This window comes from Microtus pennsylvanicus, chromosome 21, assembly GCF_037038515.1.
Source record: "Microtus pennsylvanicus isolate mMicPen1 chromosome 21, mMicPen1.hap1, whole genome shotgun sequence".
Lineage (NCBI taxonomy): Eukaryota > Metazoa > Chordata > Mammalia > Rodentia > Cricetidae > Microtus > Microtus pennsylvanicus.
In genome coordinates, this window is record NC_134599.1 from 27,507,145 (window position 1) to 27,526,338 (window position 19,194).

The window sequence follows — 19,194 nt, forward strand, 5'->3', positions numbered from 1 at the left end:
GAAACCAGTACTCACTCCACTTGGAAATCTGTGCTCATGGCTCTACCGCAGTAGGGGGACGAGGTTTCTGGATTGTAGTCTACATGTAACTTACCTGAACAAAATGCTTCCTTGGAGACAGTGCTTCCTTTGGTCCTGATCACTAGAGATGGTAACTCTCTATAATCTGTGGTTATGGTGATTGAGTCATACATTTTCATTCACATCACCTTTTACTCGTCATACTTCCCACACAGATACCACACTGACAAAGTTTTCATTAACACAAGAATTAAGTAAACAGTGATGTAATGGGAAATATAGCTTATTTAGAACCCAGATTTTTAATTAAATTCATTTATTTGGGGTGCATATACATGCCGCGGTGTATGTGAGGAGGCCAGGTGACAGCCTTTAGGAGATGATTCTCGCTACCATCTAGGTTCCAGATGTCAGTCTCATGTCGTCAGGCTTGGTGGTAAGTGCCTTCATCTGTTGAGCCATCTCATTGGCTCATAACCCTGAAATTTTGATTAATAATCTAATTCTGTGTTTGTATATGCACAAATCTTGGAACTCAAAGAGTCATGAAATGTCTCTCAATACTGTATTTTTAGAGTATTTTTTATTCTTTCTCAGTAGACAAAAGTTACATAAGTATTCTCAAAAAGTAATGAGTAGAGAGATATGTAAGCAACTAAAGAAGATTTGTTTGAATATAATTAGACTTTGTTCATAAAAGGGTACTTACGGTATTTTCCAGTTATTTATCATAGTAAAATGAAACCCCAAACCCCATCATTAGGTTGAAATGTTATTTTTAAATGCGAGTGTTTCTACTTATCTTAATATATTAAAATTTTATTTTTAATTTTAAATTTATTACTTGCAATGAACATGAAATTCGTGTATCGTTGAAACCATTTTATGGTGTGTAGTTCAGAGGTATTAAAAATATCCACAGCATTATAGGACTAACATCACCATCATTTCCATGGTTCTTTTCATCTAGTAAAACTGAAGTTCTATACCCATTAAATAATAGCTCTCTAGTTCTTTTTCCTCCTGTACCCTGTCTGCTAGCTTTCTGCTTTCCATGATTTTGACTAATTAAGTGGCTCATATAAGTAGAATTATTAGTATTTGTCTTTTTCAACTGGCTTATTTCACTTAGCGTTATGTCATCAAAGGTCTGTGTCGCATATATCAAAATGTCCTTTCTTATTTCTTAAGGCTGAATAACACCCCGTTTTATATACGAATCACATTTCACCTAAACGTTCATCTGTCCTTGGGTAATTTGGGTTTTTTCTGTATTTGAATTGTTCCGAGTAATTTCACTATGAACACGAGGGCAAATGCTCTTTGAGATACCGCTTTTTAATTCTTACTAGCATGTATCAATTATACATAATAATGGGTTTCACCGTGACATTTTCATACATGCACACAATGTATTTCAATCCTATTCACTCTTGCCTTCTAGTTTCCCTCTCACTCCCTCTGATCCCCTTTTCTCAACTAGCACCCCATTCTATTTCTCGGCTTATTAGCAGGAGCATGGACACCTTACCAGTGCTATCCAGTTGAAGAAAACATTTCCCCACCAGACAACAACAATGTGTAAATTCTCAGGGAGGAAAGGGCCTGAAGAACTGCTCCCTACCCCACGACAGGATGTTGCAGGCCTCTGGTGCAGGCCTTGAGCAGCACCTGTGAATTCTCGAGTGCAACAGCCGTGCAATGCCTGGTAGTCAGCATTCCACACCATACATCCCGTCTTCCGGCTCTTACGTTCTTGCCCACCGTGTCTGTGATACGTGCAGGACTTTGTGGGGACGGGGAGCCGTGCAGACGCCCTGTTTCTTGCTGAGCATTCAGCAGTCGCTTATTATTCTCCCACTCAAACAGTCGTGTCTCTGAAGTTAGTGCTGGCCGTTTCAAAAAGAGGCTTCTCTGACCGAAGCCAACAATGCCACTAATCCACTCGCTTAAACAAAGAGGGCAGTTTGACAGCCATGTCATGTCCAGTTAGCAAAACGACAGGAGTAACCTCCTCACGAAGGACTATCACCTTCCCAGCCACGGGCTTTTGGCTGGCGTTTTAGTACCAGATGTGAATTCCCTCCTGTGGAGCCAGGCCTCCAATCCAATCAGAAAGCATATCGGTTACTCTCCAGATAGACTTGCCGTTCTTGCACTAGAAGTATGTCTTGCTGGCCATAGTTACTATTGCACTGGAGGGCTCATAGCTGAGTAAAACTCCTAATGGCAGTTCTCTCTCGGCATCTGCACAGCAATTCGACCTCCAAATGTAAACAATGTATATCATTACATAAACACTATGTAAGTATCTTAATCAGAGGTAGAAATGTACAGTGCAACATGGTAAATATATATGTCAATACTATACATATATATATACATAAAAATATTTTAAACAGAGGTAGAAGCATACTCTCATACAATAGTCAATATAATTTAACTTTGTATCAAAATATAAGAATCGATACCAATATAATTTTCTAAAAACAATAATTCACAAATACCAATCTATTATCCTATCACCAATTATCCCTCTTTTTTTTTATTAGAACATCCATGAGCCTATAAAATACTTCCCCCATCCCTCAACCACATACCAATTATAATCAACCCCTAAAGGATGTCCCTAAACCTGAGGGCAAACTCTGCTGGGAGAGGGGACGTTGTCCTCTAAAATTGCTTCAGCTGTCATGGGGGCGACGTTCTTCTTAGGGGGTCCTGTGAAAGTAAATAATGGTAAAATTACAAGATTAATATTTGGTCTGGGAAAATTTTAAATAGTCTCTGAGTGTTTTGAGGATGTCTGACCAGAGTGTTGTAAGAGATGTGAACCATTTGGAACTGTCTTGTCCAGCTGGTACCAGAAAACAGGTGTTGTAGTAGCGATATCAACATCATGACATCATATTAACCAGGTAAAGTCGATGTTGTGGGGCCCCATCTTCTTCCTGGAAGCTTCAAAGATTACTGCAAGAAAATTTATTGTTACTTATGGGAAACTTAAGCATTATCTATAAAGACATATACAGACATATATATTTAATGAAAGGTATACTAAAGACAGAAACAGATATGAGGAAAAGCAAAGTGTAGTGATGCAGCGAGCAGGCCTGCTTTTCATCCCACCCTGCTCCCGCACAGCTAGCTTTACACACAAAATAACAACATACAAATTGTATTCTTTTAAACACTGCCTGGCCCATTAGCTCTAGCCTCTTACTGGCTAACTCTCACATCTGATTAACCCATATCTAATAATCTGTGTAGCACCACGAGGTGGTGGCATACCGGGAAAGATTCTAGCCTACATCCTTCTCGGGTGGAAGAATCATGGCGTCTGCCTCACTTCCCTTCTTCCTCCCAGAATTCTGTTCTGTCTTCCCTGCCTACCTATGTTCTGACGTATCAGGCCAAGCAGTTTCTTTATTAATTAACCAATGAAAGCGACAGATAGATAGAAGACCCTCCACATCAGCAAAGAAAGTTTATAAATTATTATTATTATTATTATTATTATTATTATTATTATTATTATTATTACTATGTCCCATATCATGGCTCTTGACAGGAGACAGAAACTCTGGGATATCTCTTACCAACAGGTTTGGAATTGGAGAGGGACTGAGCCAGAGTCCAACTCCAAAACCAGCTCTATATATTTATAAATAAATGCACCCTAGCCAAATGTGATTGGCTGAGCTTCCCCATCACTTTTCTTCTACATTTTTCATATGGATACCTTTTATTTCTTCATTTTGCCTAATTGCTCTGGGTTGAACCTTAAGGGATATGTTGAACTGAACTAGTGAAAGTAGGCAGCTTTGTGCATTCCAGGTCTAAAGGAGCAGCTCTCCGCCTTTCATCGCTGGGCCTGTTACCCTTGTGCTTTTCATATGCAATCTTTGGTACATTGACACACTTTTCTTCCATTTTTATCAGAAAAGAGTGCTAAATTTTGCCAAGGGTTTTTTTGTTTGTTTTTTACATTAGTGGAGATAATCTTGAATTTTTCTTTGCATTTTGTTGCTATAGTATACTACGCTGGTTATTTCATGTATTAAGTTACCCTTGCAGCCAAGAATAAATCCTACCCCGTTGAAGGGTATAGTCTTTCACACTGTGTTGTTAAATCCTGTAAATCCTGTTCGCTTGTACTTGAGAATTTTTGTGTAAATATTCATCAGAAATATTAGTCTATCATTTTCTTTTCTGGTAGTGTCTTCGTCTGGTGTTCCCATCTGGACAATGCTGACCTCATAGAATCCATTTGAATTGTTTTCCCCTCTTCAGTTATTGGGGCAGTGGGGTGACTCAAGAGTGTTGCTATCAATTCTGCTTTAAATGTGTGGGAGAGCTGGGCCTGGTGACATATGCTTTTAATCCCTAACTCAAAAGGTAGAGTCAGGTGAATCCCTCTCTGAGTTTGAGGTCAGCCTGGTCTACGGTGAGTTTCAGGTCAGCCAGGGATGCACAGTGAGACCCTGTCCCAAACAAACAAAACATTTGGTGGCATTCACGGAAGCCATCTGACCCTAGACATTAAACATGTTGGGAGCTCTTGATTATGCATTCACAAACCCTTTGCTCATTTTAAATGCTAATGTTTCCTATGTCTTCCTTAATCAGCCAGGCACTGTGTGTTTTGAGAAATTTGCCAATTTCCACTAGTTTATTTGATGTTTTCACATCAGTTCCTCTCGTAATCCTGTTTCTATAAAACCAGAAGTAATATCGCATCTTCCATTTTGAGTTTCCCTTTTGTTTCCAGTCAATCTAGTTAAATACTTATCAGTTTTGCTGATCTTTCTAAAGAGCATACACTTTTGCTATTTATGGTTTTCTCCTATCATTTTTCTACTTTAATTATTTATTTCTATTCTAATAACTATTGTTTGCTTTGTTTTGTTTGGTGAGTTGATTTCCCAATGTGTAAATTGAGATTATTGTTTTGGAACCTTCGTCATCAATATAAGAATTTGTAGCTATAAATTTTCCTTTTATCCCTGATGCGCTTATATAATTTGATATATTTTCATTTGCTTTCGACTCAAGATATTTTGTAATTGTCTTTATGGTTTCTTTTTGGCCTATTTGTTGTTTAAGAATATTAATTAGGGACTAAAAAAAATAGCTCAGTAAGTAAAGGGCACACAAACACAAGCAGCGGTTATCACCCCAACATCCCTGGGAGCTTGCTAGCCATTAGCCTTACCTAATCAGTGAACCCCCAGTTCCCAGTGAGAGACCCTCTCTTAAAGAACAAGGTGGTGCCAGCCAGATGACTCCATGAGCAAAAGTGCTTGCCATTCTAGGTTAACAACCCTGAGATTGATCTACAAAAACTACAGAAATGTGAAAGGAAAGAGCTGACCCCGCAGGGTTTCCCTCCACCTGCCACATAATGCCATGGTGTAGGCGCAGTAACACCATAGACACACATAATAGTTACAGTCAATTAACAAACTAAAGAACCCCAAGGTGGACTGTTGGGGAATGACACCCAAGTTTGTCTTGTGGGCTCACATGCATGTGCACACACATGAACACACACTGCCCCACCCACACGTATACACACACTAAGAGCATATTGTTTAAATGCTGCCTATACGTGAATCCTCCAGTCTTCTTTCTGTTGGATTCTAGCTTCATCTGTTGTGATCAGAAAAGAGAATCCTGAAGTTCTCAGTAGTCCTCATTGTCCGTTATGTTCAGCGAGTCCGGTTTTATCTCAGGCTTTTTCAGACCCAGGCCAGCTGGCCTTGGCGAGTTCCCGATAGAATATCCCCATTGTCTCAGTGTGTGGGTGCACCCCTCGCGGTCCTGAGTTCCTTGCTCGTGCTCTCTCTCCTTCTGCTCCTGAGAACTCAAGAACAATGGCAATGGTTTTTGATCCTACTGCACGTACTGGCTTTGTGGGAGCCTAGGCAGTTTGGATGCTCACCTTACTAGACCTGGATGGAGGTGGGTGGTCCTTGGACTTCCCACAGGTCAGGGAACCCTGATTGCTCTTTGGGATAATGAGGGAGGGGGACTTGACTGGGGGAGGGGAAGGGAAATGGGAGGCGGTGGCGGGGAAGAGACAGAAATCTTTAATTAATAAATAAGTAAATTAATTAATTAAAAATTAAAAAAAAGAGAATCCTTTCCAGGTGTGGTGGTGCACTTCTATGAATCCCAAGAGGCAGGAAAGAAAGTCTATGCATCTCAAGTATTTTTTTAAATGTATAAGACTTATTTTGTGGTTTAACTTATTTTGTGTTCTTTATCTTGAGGAAAATGTGTATTCTGCTGTTGTCTAGAGGCATTATTGGGTCCATCATCTACAGTAATATTTACATCATTTTCCAATCAGTTTTCTGCCTGATATTCTTGTTTTATTCGTTACTGAAAACCGGACATGAAGGCTAGGAGCGTAGCCTGTTGGTAGAGCATTTGCACAGCATATACAAGGCCCTGGGTTCAATACCTAGTGCCACCTGAAGAAAACATGACACTGGAGGCTTTTTACTATTCCTCTATCACTTTTCCCTTCAGTTCTGTCAAATATTAATCAGATATTTCATATGTTCAGAAGCTCTAATGTCTTGTAAATAAATATTATTTATTCCTAATAAATTGGTCATTTTGACATATTCTTTATTTTTTAATTATTATTTTTGAAATTATAATATGATTACATCACTTCCCCTTTCCCTTTCTTTCCTCCATACTCTCCTATATGTTCCTCCTTAATATCCTTCAAATTTCTGGCCTCTTTTTTCATTAATTATTGTCATATAAATCTATGTGTATATATTCCTAAGTGCAGCCTGCTCAGTTTATATCCTGTTATTTGCATGTATGCTTTTTGGGCTGACCATTTGGTATTAGATAATCCCTGGTAGGACTATTTGTCACTCTTGGCATTCCTTAGTGGCTTGTAAATCTTTGGGTAGAGTTGAGGCCTCGTGCTCTTGCCCCCATCTACTTTGGCATGTCTGTTGTGGTTGTTGTCCTTGGTTAGCTCATGTTTAGACAGTCATACTGGTGAGAGTTTGTGGGTATAACACACTCCCTGGTCCTCGGGCTCTTGCAATCTTCTCCCTCCCTTTTCTGCAATGCTCCCTGAGCCTTAGGTACAAGAGTTGTTTTATAGATGTATCCACTGGGCAGTAAGTGGCCCTCATAACTTGATGGTAACCAGCAGATTGCTTATTAGGCTTAGTGCTATTCAACAAAAGGGAAGCCTTTTGAAAACATTCCAGCTCCCCAGGACTAGTGAAGTCATGGATCTGGAGAAGAACCTACAGCCATCACTTTACACCCATAGATAAGGGTAGACCCCACCCCTCACCAAGGAGACTTCTGGTAACAGATGGAGACCATCACATAAAACCACAACCAATCAAAATGCAGAGTCAAGGAACCCAGCCCCAGTGTTCTTTGCCTTAGATCCCAGATTTTGACTTTGGGTCTATATTGTGTGTTGTTGGTATAGTACTTTTAACCTGTTTTAGTCACCGTACATCTGGAGCATCTTTTTCCATCTTGGACCCTCAACCTGTGTTTTTCTTTAGAGTAAAAGTGTTTTGTAAGCATCCCAAAACTGGATCCTGACTTTTAATGTTTCGCCGATATATATATTTTCATTGAGTAATTACTCCGTTTATATTTGATACAATAACAACTAATAGGAGAGAACTTATAGGTGCTATTTTATTATTTTTCTCTCTGTGTTGTAGGGTTTTGCCCCTCATTTCTTCAATTAATTCTTTCTTTCCTTTGTGCTAAAATTGTATGTTTTATGATATGTTCTTATTTCCTTTTAAGTACACTCTCTGGATGGTTCTTTTGTGGTTTCCAATTTTTAAAGAAGGTTGTAACAGTTGGTTCTAAAATGGCCTAAATTTCAACAGTGTAAAACACTTCTATTCCTTTTCAGCTTCCCTGTTTTATGTTGTCACAATTTGCATCTGTATTATATAATCGTTAATATATATTCACAATTTTATATTTTTCTTTTAAATCCTAAAGAAAAGGTAGCGTTTCGAAACAAAATTATGATAATACTCAGTTTAGTATTCATCCATGTGAACACATGTAATATACACATTAATAAATAAATAAAACACAATAATATACATACTCCAGACTCCTGTGTATATTCCATCTTTCTGTGCCTTATTTTTTTCTCTATTACTTTTTAATATTTATTTTATTATGTTTACTTCTTCAATCAATGACTGTCTGTATTCTTTCATCTCTCCCCTCCCCACTCTCATAAGCCCATATACATTTATCCAATACTGTGACCCATTTAGAGGTCTTTTTTTTCTGGTCTGGATCTATCTTTATTGTATATCTGTAATTCTTTTCTGACCAGGTGCTCCTCTTAAAATGCTAAGTGGCATGGCTAGGACTAAGGCTGTGGCTCTGCCAAGTCCACCGTGGCAGAGGAACGTTCACTGCCAGCTCTGTCAGCCATGCTCTCTGCCCCAGCTCCAGCTATGCAGCAGGTCTGCGTTGCCGCCAGTAAGCAACTTGCCACATGCTTCTCACAAACCCCGTAAGTGCTCTGTAGCAAGACCTCCTGAAAGAGCCAGAGCTGTTTCTGCCACCAGTACGAACCAGGAAGCCTGGAGTCACACCTCTGCTCTCCACCAGCAAACAGAGTCTATCAGAAAAACTGTGGCTGCCAAGACACTGAAATTGACTGCCATTTTCGTGCATCCGGAAGCCTTTTCTTTAAGCTTTCTTAGGCTTTGTGTACATGTACGGTGCTGAATGTTGGGCACCATTATGTAAACAAAGACCACTTCTGTTTTCTAGCTTCCCAGACTTGAATTATCACACAAAACTATATTAATTACAACACTGTTTGACCTATTAGCTCAGGCTTCTTATTAACTAACTCTTACATTATAAATTGACCCATTTTTATTTATATCTTACCACAGGCTTGTGGTTTGTTGCATCTTGCTTCATGGGCAGCTATGTGGCATCTGCCTGACTCTGCCTTCTCTCCTCCTCTATCTCTGCTTGGATTTTCTGTCTTGCTATATACTGCCCTGCCATAGGCAAAGCAACTTCTTTATTAACCAATGGCAATAAAATATATTCATGGCACATAGCATCACCATTCCTAACAGAGACCTTTGAAGTATTCAAAAGGATGATGGAGCTCCACAACAATTCCACCTGGATTGTGGTAACACCACTAAGCTGACAAACACCACCCAGAGATCAATTCTGGACTACAAACTACTCAGGACAGTTTCAAGGTAGCTAACTGAGATGGTTCAGCCTCACAGACTACTCCAGCTAGGACTTCAGATAAGTCCTACATTTTCCCATTAAACAGAGACTGGCATCAAATGATACAGCTAGCTCTCCCAGGACTTGACCATTATCTCAGTTTTCTCAGGGTCCCCTAGAGATGCCATTGCCTGCCCCAGATAATAAAAAGCAGTCACAGAAACAATACCCATATTCCCAAGAGACTGGGTGGGTGGTTTGGGTTATTTAGTGGGTTATGGATATTTGTCATTATTTAGGGGATTGGTTACAAGTTGTTTTTGGTAATGGTCAGGAAAAAAGCAGAACAAAGGAGAATGTTTCTACTCTTGTTTAACATATTTTTGCACATTGATACAAATTTAAGGTTATTTTTGCTAGAACATACTGTGCCTATGTTTCTCCTCTTGTTTAAGGTATTATACATATGCAGCTCATTTAACAATGTAATGTAAATTTCTAGTCTTAGGATAATAAAGAAATGCATGTTAGTAGTTATTCACCTAAAACAAGCTTGTATTCATGTTAGGTATGTTTTCAAGGTCAAACAGATATATTTTAGATAGACAAGTGGTCTTCAGACACTTCAGAGATCTACAGAATATGGCATATAAAATATTTTGATAACATAAGCTTTTTATGACAGTGAGACACATCTGCTCCCAATAGTCTACTTCAGAGAAGATGATGGGCATCGAAAAAACTCCATATAGAGTTTGCTTGCTTTGTGGCAAAGTTAGTCATTGGGCAAGAAACTGCTCTTGCTTTGACTGCTGACAGTATGCTATCTGAATTGGACAAGCAGGACACAAAATAAAGTGACTGCTGAACTTAACCAAGACAAAGTGGGACAGTCCTTCAAAATTCCTACATCACAAAAAAAATCTGTCAGGTATTCTAGGCCTGTAGGCTGAAGATGGATGCCCAACATTACAGAGGAACCTTGGGTGACTGTCCAGACAGCCAGCTGTTTCTGTCATTTCTATAGTTTTAGAAGATGTTTGCTATGCACTTCCCATTTACTGAGGTAATGTTATATCCTCAGGTCCTTAATGGGATTGAAGATTAGATAATTAAAGTTACAGTTTTCCTTGTTACCAAATTCAGAAAAGAAACTCACTAAAGAGGTGTAAAATGTATAAGGTTGAAAGACATAAAAGCTTAAATTGTTTATCTAAGAAAATGTTTGAGGTCTAAGAAAAATTATTTATGGATTGATAATACAAGTTAGCATAGAAAGTGAATTAGGTACAAAACTTTGGAATTGCCAAGATAGAATAGATGGAGTATTTTCTCCAAATATGCCAAATAAAAATGGAGTGGACCTTGTAAATTTAGCTCTTTCCTGATAATTGTTCTTATTGTATATAGCTTTTATCTGTCATAGTTAAACATTCCCTTTTCATTTAGACAACAAGGGGGAAATTTATGTGATATTTTGGTTGTATTCTGATGTTCCCAAGACTGCCAATAAAATTTGCTTTAAGTCAGAGGGCAGAGCTAGCTACTAGCTGACCAAAATTAGCCATAGAGGTTTTGGAGGACTGAGGACAGATAGAGAGACACAAGAAGTGGTAGGGTGGGGCTTAGAGAGGGTCTTGGCCCTTTTTGATTTGAACAAGAAAGAGAGGAGGTCACTGGTTGCTTCTCTGCCACTTCTCTGATCATTCAGGTTCTTGCCCCGATATCTGATTTCTGAGTATTTGTTTTGTTTTGTTTTTTTTTTTTTTGGTTTTTCGAGACAGAGTTTCTCTGTGGCTTTGGAGCCTGTCCTGGAACTAGCTCTGTAGACCAGGCTGGTCTCGAACTCACAGAGATCCGCCTGCCTCTGCCTCCCTAGTGCTGGGATTAAAGGCGTGCGCCACCACCGCCCGGCCTCTGAGTATTTGTTGATAAAGAATAGTTAGATAAATACTTCGCCAGCCTGAGAAATCTACATTTTTATTTGTCTTCAGGTTATTGTATAAGGCCAGTCTGGAGGACTCCTTTTAGCACTTCTTGTAGGGCAGATAATAAACATGGTTTTTAATTTTTTTTTTTTGCTGTAAGTATTTGATTTCTCCTGCATGTCTGAAGGGCAGTTTTAGCTGGATGTAGAATTATTTTGTTATTCCTTTCTTCCTTGTGGCATTGCGGTGTTTCATCACGATCTGGTCAACAAGGTTTCTGCTGAGAAGTTTGCTAAAGGAGACAATCCTTGACATATGCTGAGTTTCTTTTGCCCTTTGCCCCTTTCAAGATGCTTTGGTTTTGTTTTTCAGCAGCTCATGTGGAGGTCCTTGGGTGGACATCCTTGGGTTTGTTCTGCTTGCATCAGCTGAGCTTTTGTGCACTTGTTCTTTCTCAGATCTGAAGAATTTTTTCATGCAAACTCACTGTCCCTTCTTCTCATCTTCATGAGCCCTCATCACGTGTGTTTGGTCACCATAATGGTACCTCTCAAGCCCTTTAGGTTGTATCTGTATCTATTTTTATTCATTCTTCATTCTTTTTACTCCTCACCATACTTTCAAATGTTTAAGTTTGCCTGTTCTTTGTTTTCCATGTTAAAATTCTCTGTTGCTCTCACCCATCAAACTTCAGTTCACTTAACATAATCTTAGCCCTGTAATTTGGTTCTTTTTCATAATTTTTGTTTCTTTGTTGACTTTCCCATTTTGTTCATTTGTTATGTACCTATTTTTAATGTTTTTTTAGTCTCTCCTTCTTTTCCTGGCTTTTAAAGCAGGTTTAAGGTTATGATTTTAAAATCACTGCCTGGGAACTCTTGTCCTTGTCCAGAGATGCAGTCTCTTTCTTTGAATGAACCTCATTTCCTTGTATGCTTGTGGGTTTTTGTTGAAAACTGAGAATTTGAAAGAATATCCAGACCTGTACACTGGCTCCATGTAGAAGACCCTCAGTGATTAAGCTGAGTGGCATAAAGCATGCATTTCTTACAGATCTGTTTGCTTATGTACTCACAATTTTCCACTTCCTGCCATATACACAACTCTTCTAACATTCCTTAATTTTTTCTAAGAGTTTTCTTGGAAACTTCAATGTTCTGTTGTGTTCCTCTGCCCATTGCCTCTTATTCCTAGGTACCCATGAGTCTGAAGTCTGCCTTTTAGACCTTTTCTGCCACAGTGCTCATTACTGCTTTCATTTTTCAACCTTTTCCAGCCCAAAGTCCTTCCATAGCCTACCGCAAACACATGTTCGGGTCTGTCACAGAAACAGTTTACTCTTTGGTACCAATTTCTGTTTTGGTTAAGGTTTTTATTGCTGTGATAAAACGCCATGCCATCGGCAACTTAGGGAGGAAAGAGTTAATTTTTCTTATACTCCCATATCACCGCCTACCATGAAAGGAAGTCAGGACAGGACTCAGGCAGGGCAGGAATCTGGAGACAGGAGCTAATGCAGAGGCCAGTAAGTGCTCAACTTCCTTTCTTATACCATCTAGGACCATCAGCTCAAGGGTGGCACCACCTCCCACAGTGAGCTGGGCCTTCCCATGTCAATCATCCATCAAGAAATACCCTACAGGCTATTCTGTCGGGACTACTTCTCACTGATGTTCTCGCCTTTCAAGTGACTCTGACTTGTCAAGTTATCATAAAACTAACCAGCATGGAAAGTAGTGTTCATTTCTGAAACTAAACTAAAGTTAGAACATTGGAGGCAAAAAAAAAAAAAAAAGAAAAGAAAAAACTGAGACAGAAAAGTGCTTGTGCTTGCCACACAAACCTGAGGACCTGAGTTTAGATCCCCAGCACACATGTAAATGCTGGGCACAGCCACACCCATCTGAACCCCAGCACTGAGAGAATGGAGACAGGTACATTGGAGGCAAAAAAAAAAAAAAAAGAAAAGAAAAAACTGAGACAGAAAAGTGCTTGTGCTTGCCACACAAACCTGAGGACCTGAGTTTAGATCCCCAGCACACATGTAAATGCTGGGCACAGCCACACCCATCTGAACCCCAGCACTGAGAGAATGGAGACAGGTGGCTACCAGGTGAGCTCCAGGTGAAATGAGCCAGGCTGTCTCCAAAAACAGGGTGGAGAGTGACTCAGGGAGACAGCTGATGTCAGCTTCTGGCCTCCACACACCACTCATGTGCACCGCACTGTACATGCACATGAGCACACACGTACACCACACACGCACAGTTAGCACATCATGTTCACCTAGAGCTGAATACCTACCCATGTGTAAATACACACACACACACACACACACATTTTTAAGTGCCTGCTAAGTTGGTATAATCTATTCAGTTTTCAGCAGCACCCAGTGATGTACACTTTGCGACACCATTTTGGGTAGTTAGCTCTTCAGTTAGTGAACCTTACCACTAAGAAGCAGATATTCTAGTGGAGCTGATGCTTGAAAGAAACACACATGCTGTAGGGCTATTGTTTATAGCATATTAAAGAGAATGTGTGCTGTGGGGGGGGGGGGAATCAGACATCGAGAAGAGGAAGGAAGAGTTGGTGCTGTGGCATTCGAGTGGTCTGGTCGAAGGATCACTAAGACAAGTCTCTGCACCGATGTAACTGAGTCAAGAGTAGAGACTCCGTTGCTGTCTAGGGAAAGAACATCCAATCAGAGCACAGCAGATAGAGGTAGGAGGCTGGAGCATGGTGACGGGCTGAAGAGGACCAGTGTAGACTTGAGTGACGGGGAAGACGGGTTAGAGATTAAATTGGAGAACTATTAGGGTTGGCTTATTGCTCAAGTTCTTGTAAATAGCCAGCTCTTTGGCCTTCTCTCTGGGTAACAATGCGACATTTTCTAGCACAGAGCGGAGTAATTCGACTTGCATTTTCAAAGGCTTGCCCGGGTCATTGTGCACAAGTCTAAAGGGAGTTGGTGGTTGTTTGTGCCATCCTAGGTATATTACAGCTAACACTGACACAGAAGAGCAGAGTTTCCCAGTCGCTAAGGCTTTCAACACACACATTGAAGAGCTGAAGCTGGATGTCCTCCTCCAGAAGGTTGACCATTTACGGATAAACGAGGCTAACAAAGTGGAGAGTTTTGAGCTACTGTGTGACCACAAAGAAAAGGTAAGTGCCGCGTGGCACTGTTAAGTACTACCCTGCTCACATCCAACGCCAATACCATGTCACAGTTCATAGGAACAGAATGTTTGATGTGTTTTTAATAAAACGAATGATTTTTTTAAAATGGAATTTGAGTTAATTAGTTTTACCTAAGGTCACAAAAATAGGGACCAGCCTTATATGGTGTTGCGTTGAGTTTATTAACTTTGATATGTAATGCCTATGTTATAACATGAAGCATAAGACGTTGTGCCCAGGCATGTCATATATGTCCTCTGGAGAGAATAAAATTGTATTTGAAGTTTTCTATATTGCTATCAACGTAACACCTCTCGGCATTTTTAAAGCTATTTCTACCAATAGTCATTCTGCAGTGTTTCATGATGGGCTTGAAGAACTAATTTGTCTTACCATCACCAATGACAAAGGGGATCTAAGGGCTCATGACAGCTCAAGGAGAAATAATATCTTTTTTGCCTATGAGCAAGATAAGCCTAACCTGGGTATGAGCGTTTAGCAACTCCAACACACTGTAAAACCCATGAATCCTAACTGATTAACACATAATCTATAAGCATACCAAAAGACCAGTCTATGCTCCGTAAGGATCTGCAACACTTATTGTCAATAAAAGCTTTAAAATTTAAAAAAAATCTACATTCATAATTAGTTAAGTAAAAATCCTAATGTCTTTTTGAATATATGCAGTTCAGTTTACAAATACTGCCTACAGTGCTCAGTAGCCTATTCATTACACTGCAGTAGAAAACTCGCAAAGGGTACTGAGAGAGTGGGCGCCCTGGTCTAGGGAGACTGTGTCGGTTCCGTCCACTACACAGCTGGGTCCGGTTTCTGTTGAATATTAATTGATTTATGATCCAAATGTAACACTATATCTGGTCGCATTTCTTAGCCATAACATTTGGGTTTAAATGTTAAATATCTGTATGTATAAATTCAGTCATCTATAAATACCATCTTACCTACCTAAATCTTTTAAGGTATGATGAAAACAGGTACGTCAGTCTGGACAAATACGTGTATTAATCTAGTGTTTGATTTTGTCTTTCCAGTTTAGTGAGGAAATAGAGTTTCTGTGGCGGCTTGCCCGAGCCTATGGAGACATGTATGACCTATCTACCAATACGCAAGAAAAGAAACATTATGCTAATATCGGTAAGTCATTTGTCAAGACTGATTGTTCTCAGATGGCGTTGTTTTCCACAATAAATCATTAGTAGATTTTAATTCAAGTGAAGTCATTTTAGTTAAAAACTCAAATTATTTCAAAATATTCTGGTGACCAAAAGCTGTACACAGTCTCAGAACAAAATGGCCTTCCTGAACTAAAGTTTATGTCCCTTTAAGATAATCGAGCTAATAATTTAGAGCAGGGAACTGAAAAACTCCGACCTCAGTTTTTAAAGTTTGTGATGTCCCAGGAAGCTAAAACACCTGTGCTGGTCTGGAGGCCCATGGTCTCCAGCTGTGGCCGCTCACAGTTCCACTCACAACCTACTTCCTGTGGCATGCAGGCCTAGGAACACAGAAATAACCTCTCATGTCAGGAATTTCCACAATGTGTCTGCATGAAACAAAGGCAGCCTTGATGTGATGATTAGCTAAGACAAGCGTATGGCAACCATGATGTTGCCACGTGTACGTTTTTGCATATATTTGAAATTTTCCACAAAGCAAGTCATGGTAAAAACCAAGGAGACCGTCAAACGGTTGCTGTTGGTGGTTGTGTTGATGTCTCACTGGGCATCAGAATGCTTTCTCACGGAAGCCCCTGAGCGCCCATCTCTCCGAGCTTCAGAATAGTTGATGTCATGGCTGGTTTTTACTCTCCTTCTGTCCCAAAGCTTTCTCTTTTGCTGGCTTTTCTATGATCGTATGAGAAAGAAATAGCAAGCGAGAACCCCTCCAAGTCTAGTGCTGGCATTTTTATTTCCATGAAGGACCTATCACCAGAGTTTGTGTTGGTCTTTCTTCCTCTGGAAGATTTCCATCTCTGCACTTTAATTTCCCCCTCACTGGAGGAAGATGAGAGATTTCCCCTCTTGTCCTGTTCATATTTATCCTCCACCTTCCGGGGGTCAGTGTTCTATAGCGATCCAGTTGGCAGGAAGTATACATGGTGGAGTTCTAGAAAAGAGATTAATTTCAAAGAAAAGAAATTTTCAAGCAGAGTCTAGAAGGTTTTATACTCATATCTGTGGGGGGCTGAGAGAATAAAGCATATGATGTAAAAACTGTTTGACATTCATCAGCAGTAATACATTTTTCTTAACACCTCCTCTTGGGTGTTCTGTTTGCAGATGAGACGAAGGGCACAAAATAGAAGGGATCTCAGAATAGACTCAGGGGGGCCTCTGACTTTGCTGGGAAGGCGGTTTGTTCAAATCACCGTAGATAAAGAGACTAGCAGAGATGGGCTGTTGTTTTAGAAGAGTGTAGCAAGTTCGGAGTGTATAGCAAAAGTCGCTAGCAGGAGCTAGCGGTTCATGTAGGGAGGTAACCAGTTTCCATAGGTACGATCGTTTTCATCTGTTTTTAAATTCAATGGGAGCTCAAGTGAGTTGTCTTAGCCTTAACTGTCAACTTGACTCAGTTTAGAGTTGCTTGAGAAGGGAATCTCGGTTGAGGGGCGACCTAGATCAGACTGGTTTGTGGTCATGTCTGTGGAGGGTTGTCTTGATTGATAACTGCTTTAGGCAGACCCAGCCCACTGTGGGCAGTACCACTCCCCAGACGTGTAGTCCTGGACCGAACAAGAAAGCCAGCTAAGCAGGGGCCTGCAAGCAGCATTCCTCCTCGGTTTCTGCTGTGCCTTCGTGGCTGTGAGTTCCTGGGTGAAGAGCAATGCTGCGTGGAACAGCAAGCAGGCCTGGGGCTGAGTCCCTGCTTGAGTTCCTGCCCTGACTTCCCTCAGCTGTGGTCTCCGATCTGTGAGCTGATAGACCATCTCCTCCCCTAAGCTGCTTTTGGTCATGGTGTTTGTCACGGCAACAGAATGACACGAGAGCAGGAGTTAACCTATGAGATGGCAACATGGGAAACAGGATGCAGGAAGTCCAGGAGTAAAGCCAGGAGTGCATAGGGTTGAAATGAGGTTTATCTTTAAGAAGAAAATGTAACAGTATCGCAGCAAAGAGAGCATCGCTCTCGCTCACACAGAAGGGATTTATTCAGTTATTGAAGTAAAGCAGAAAGAATCACTTTTATTTGTACATGTAAGAAGTTAATTCAAAATGTTATTGGGAACAGTGTTAAAGTTCGGAGGGGGGTGAAAGGGGGCCCAAGAAGGGACACATGCGTGTATGACAGTGCCACACTTGAGAGCTTATAGAAAGGACTGATAAATGGCCATCATGATTCAGTGTATAAGGAATGTACACTTAGGAAGGTCAAGATCGCGTACACCGGGGCTAAGGGCAAGGATTCAGCCGGCTCTTGTGGAATGTTGGGTTCAGTATGAGGGGAGGTGCTGAAGTGTTTTCCCTCATCAGCTTGTGTGGGGTGTCGTCCGGAACTCCTTTATAAAACTCAGTGTGCCATTGTGCAATATGTTTTCCAAGTGTGGTTGGCTGTTCACTCGTATTCCAAGTAAACTAGCGTTCTAATTCTTAAGGGGGCATTGCTATAGCACTTCAACGATAGGTGTGAATCCTGTTCTGTAAGGGAAGGAGCTGCTCTTGGGGGAGAAGAGAAGATGCTACAGCCAGCCTGGATGCTACCCTACTTCCTTGTTATCTTCAGAGTGGTGGGTTCAACCCTACCTAGCCTGTGGCGGTGCACCGCAAGTTTTCAATAGCTGAAGTATTGATTCAGATCTGAGTTTCTCTTTTGAGAAAGTCTTGCTTTGAGAAAGTGCTGCGAGTGGCTGAACTCACAATCCTCCTGCCTCAGTCTTCAGGTGCCAGAACTGCGGGTCTGCAGCAGCCACCATACTCAGTTTAGTTTGCTTCTCACATTAAAGAGCACATTTTTAGCTGGATGTGGTAACTTACGCCTGTAATCTCATTACTTGCCTGGCTGAGGCAGGAGGATAGCCATAAGTTCAAAATAAGCCTGGGATACATAGTGAGTTCCATACCAATCTAAGCAACAGTATGATGCTCTGTCTCAAACAAACAAACAAACAAACAAAAAAGTATGTTTCTACCTGGGGAAAGGGAGCATGTTTAAAAATACCTGACCCCTTTGGTGTTTGTCCGAAGGAAATACCAGTTATTACTAAAATGCTTTGCTTAAAACTTTCTCCATCCTAGGTTGATTTCCACACAAAATATATCTTTCAGTGGATAAACTATAACATGCACCTTGAGCAAATAATAAATTACTTATTTTAGACGATCCCTATTTAAGATTACCATGCCACTTTTGTAGCATGGCCTTTGTAGTCCCTGGATAGTGTCTTCAGGGCACAGAGGGGTGGGGGCAGGGATAAAAGAGGCCCAGAGAGTCTCTTTGAGGGTCTCAGAATACCGTCAAGCCATTAGTGAACCTCTGTGAAAAATAGTCCTCACATAGTTAAAAGCAGTTCTAAACTGAGCATAGTATTTTAAGGGCATCATTTATTCCCTAGACCCATTCCCGTTGTGAATGAGCAGGCTGAGCTCCACGGGCCATCCCGACCCCTTCACAGAGACCCTGACCGTACTCTTGAACCAAGTAGCTTGTCTGTGCACTTGCTGTATACTGAAGGTTGTGAGCCCTGGAAGGCAAAGGCCTTCTCTAATTGATGTTTTATTCCCAGATGGTCGCACAACATGACAACTAATGAGCACTCAGCAGTTGTCGTTTGAATTGATTACACGAAAGCAGTGTGTTTTACTTT

The 19,194-nt window shown here is 40.6% G+C and overlaps 1 protein-coding gene across 2 annotated transcripts in view; it reads left to right on the plus strand.

The window, feature by feature from the left end:
- The window catches only part of Rmdn2 (regulator of microtubule dynamics 2), a 64,267-nt gene that overhangs the window by 16,528 nt on the left and 28,545 nt on the right, over nt 1–19,194 (plus strand). For both annotated transcript variants that reach the window (XM_075955484.1, XM_075955485.1), the window contains 2 exons: nt 14,180–14,354; nt 15,425–15,527. In XM_075955484.1, coding sequence (XP_075811599.1) covers nt 14,180–14,354; nt 15,425–15,527 — 278 coding nt within the window. The remainder of the gene's footprint in view (nt 1–14,179; nt 14,355–15,424; nt 15,528–19,194) is intronic.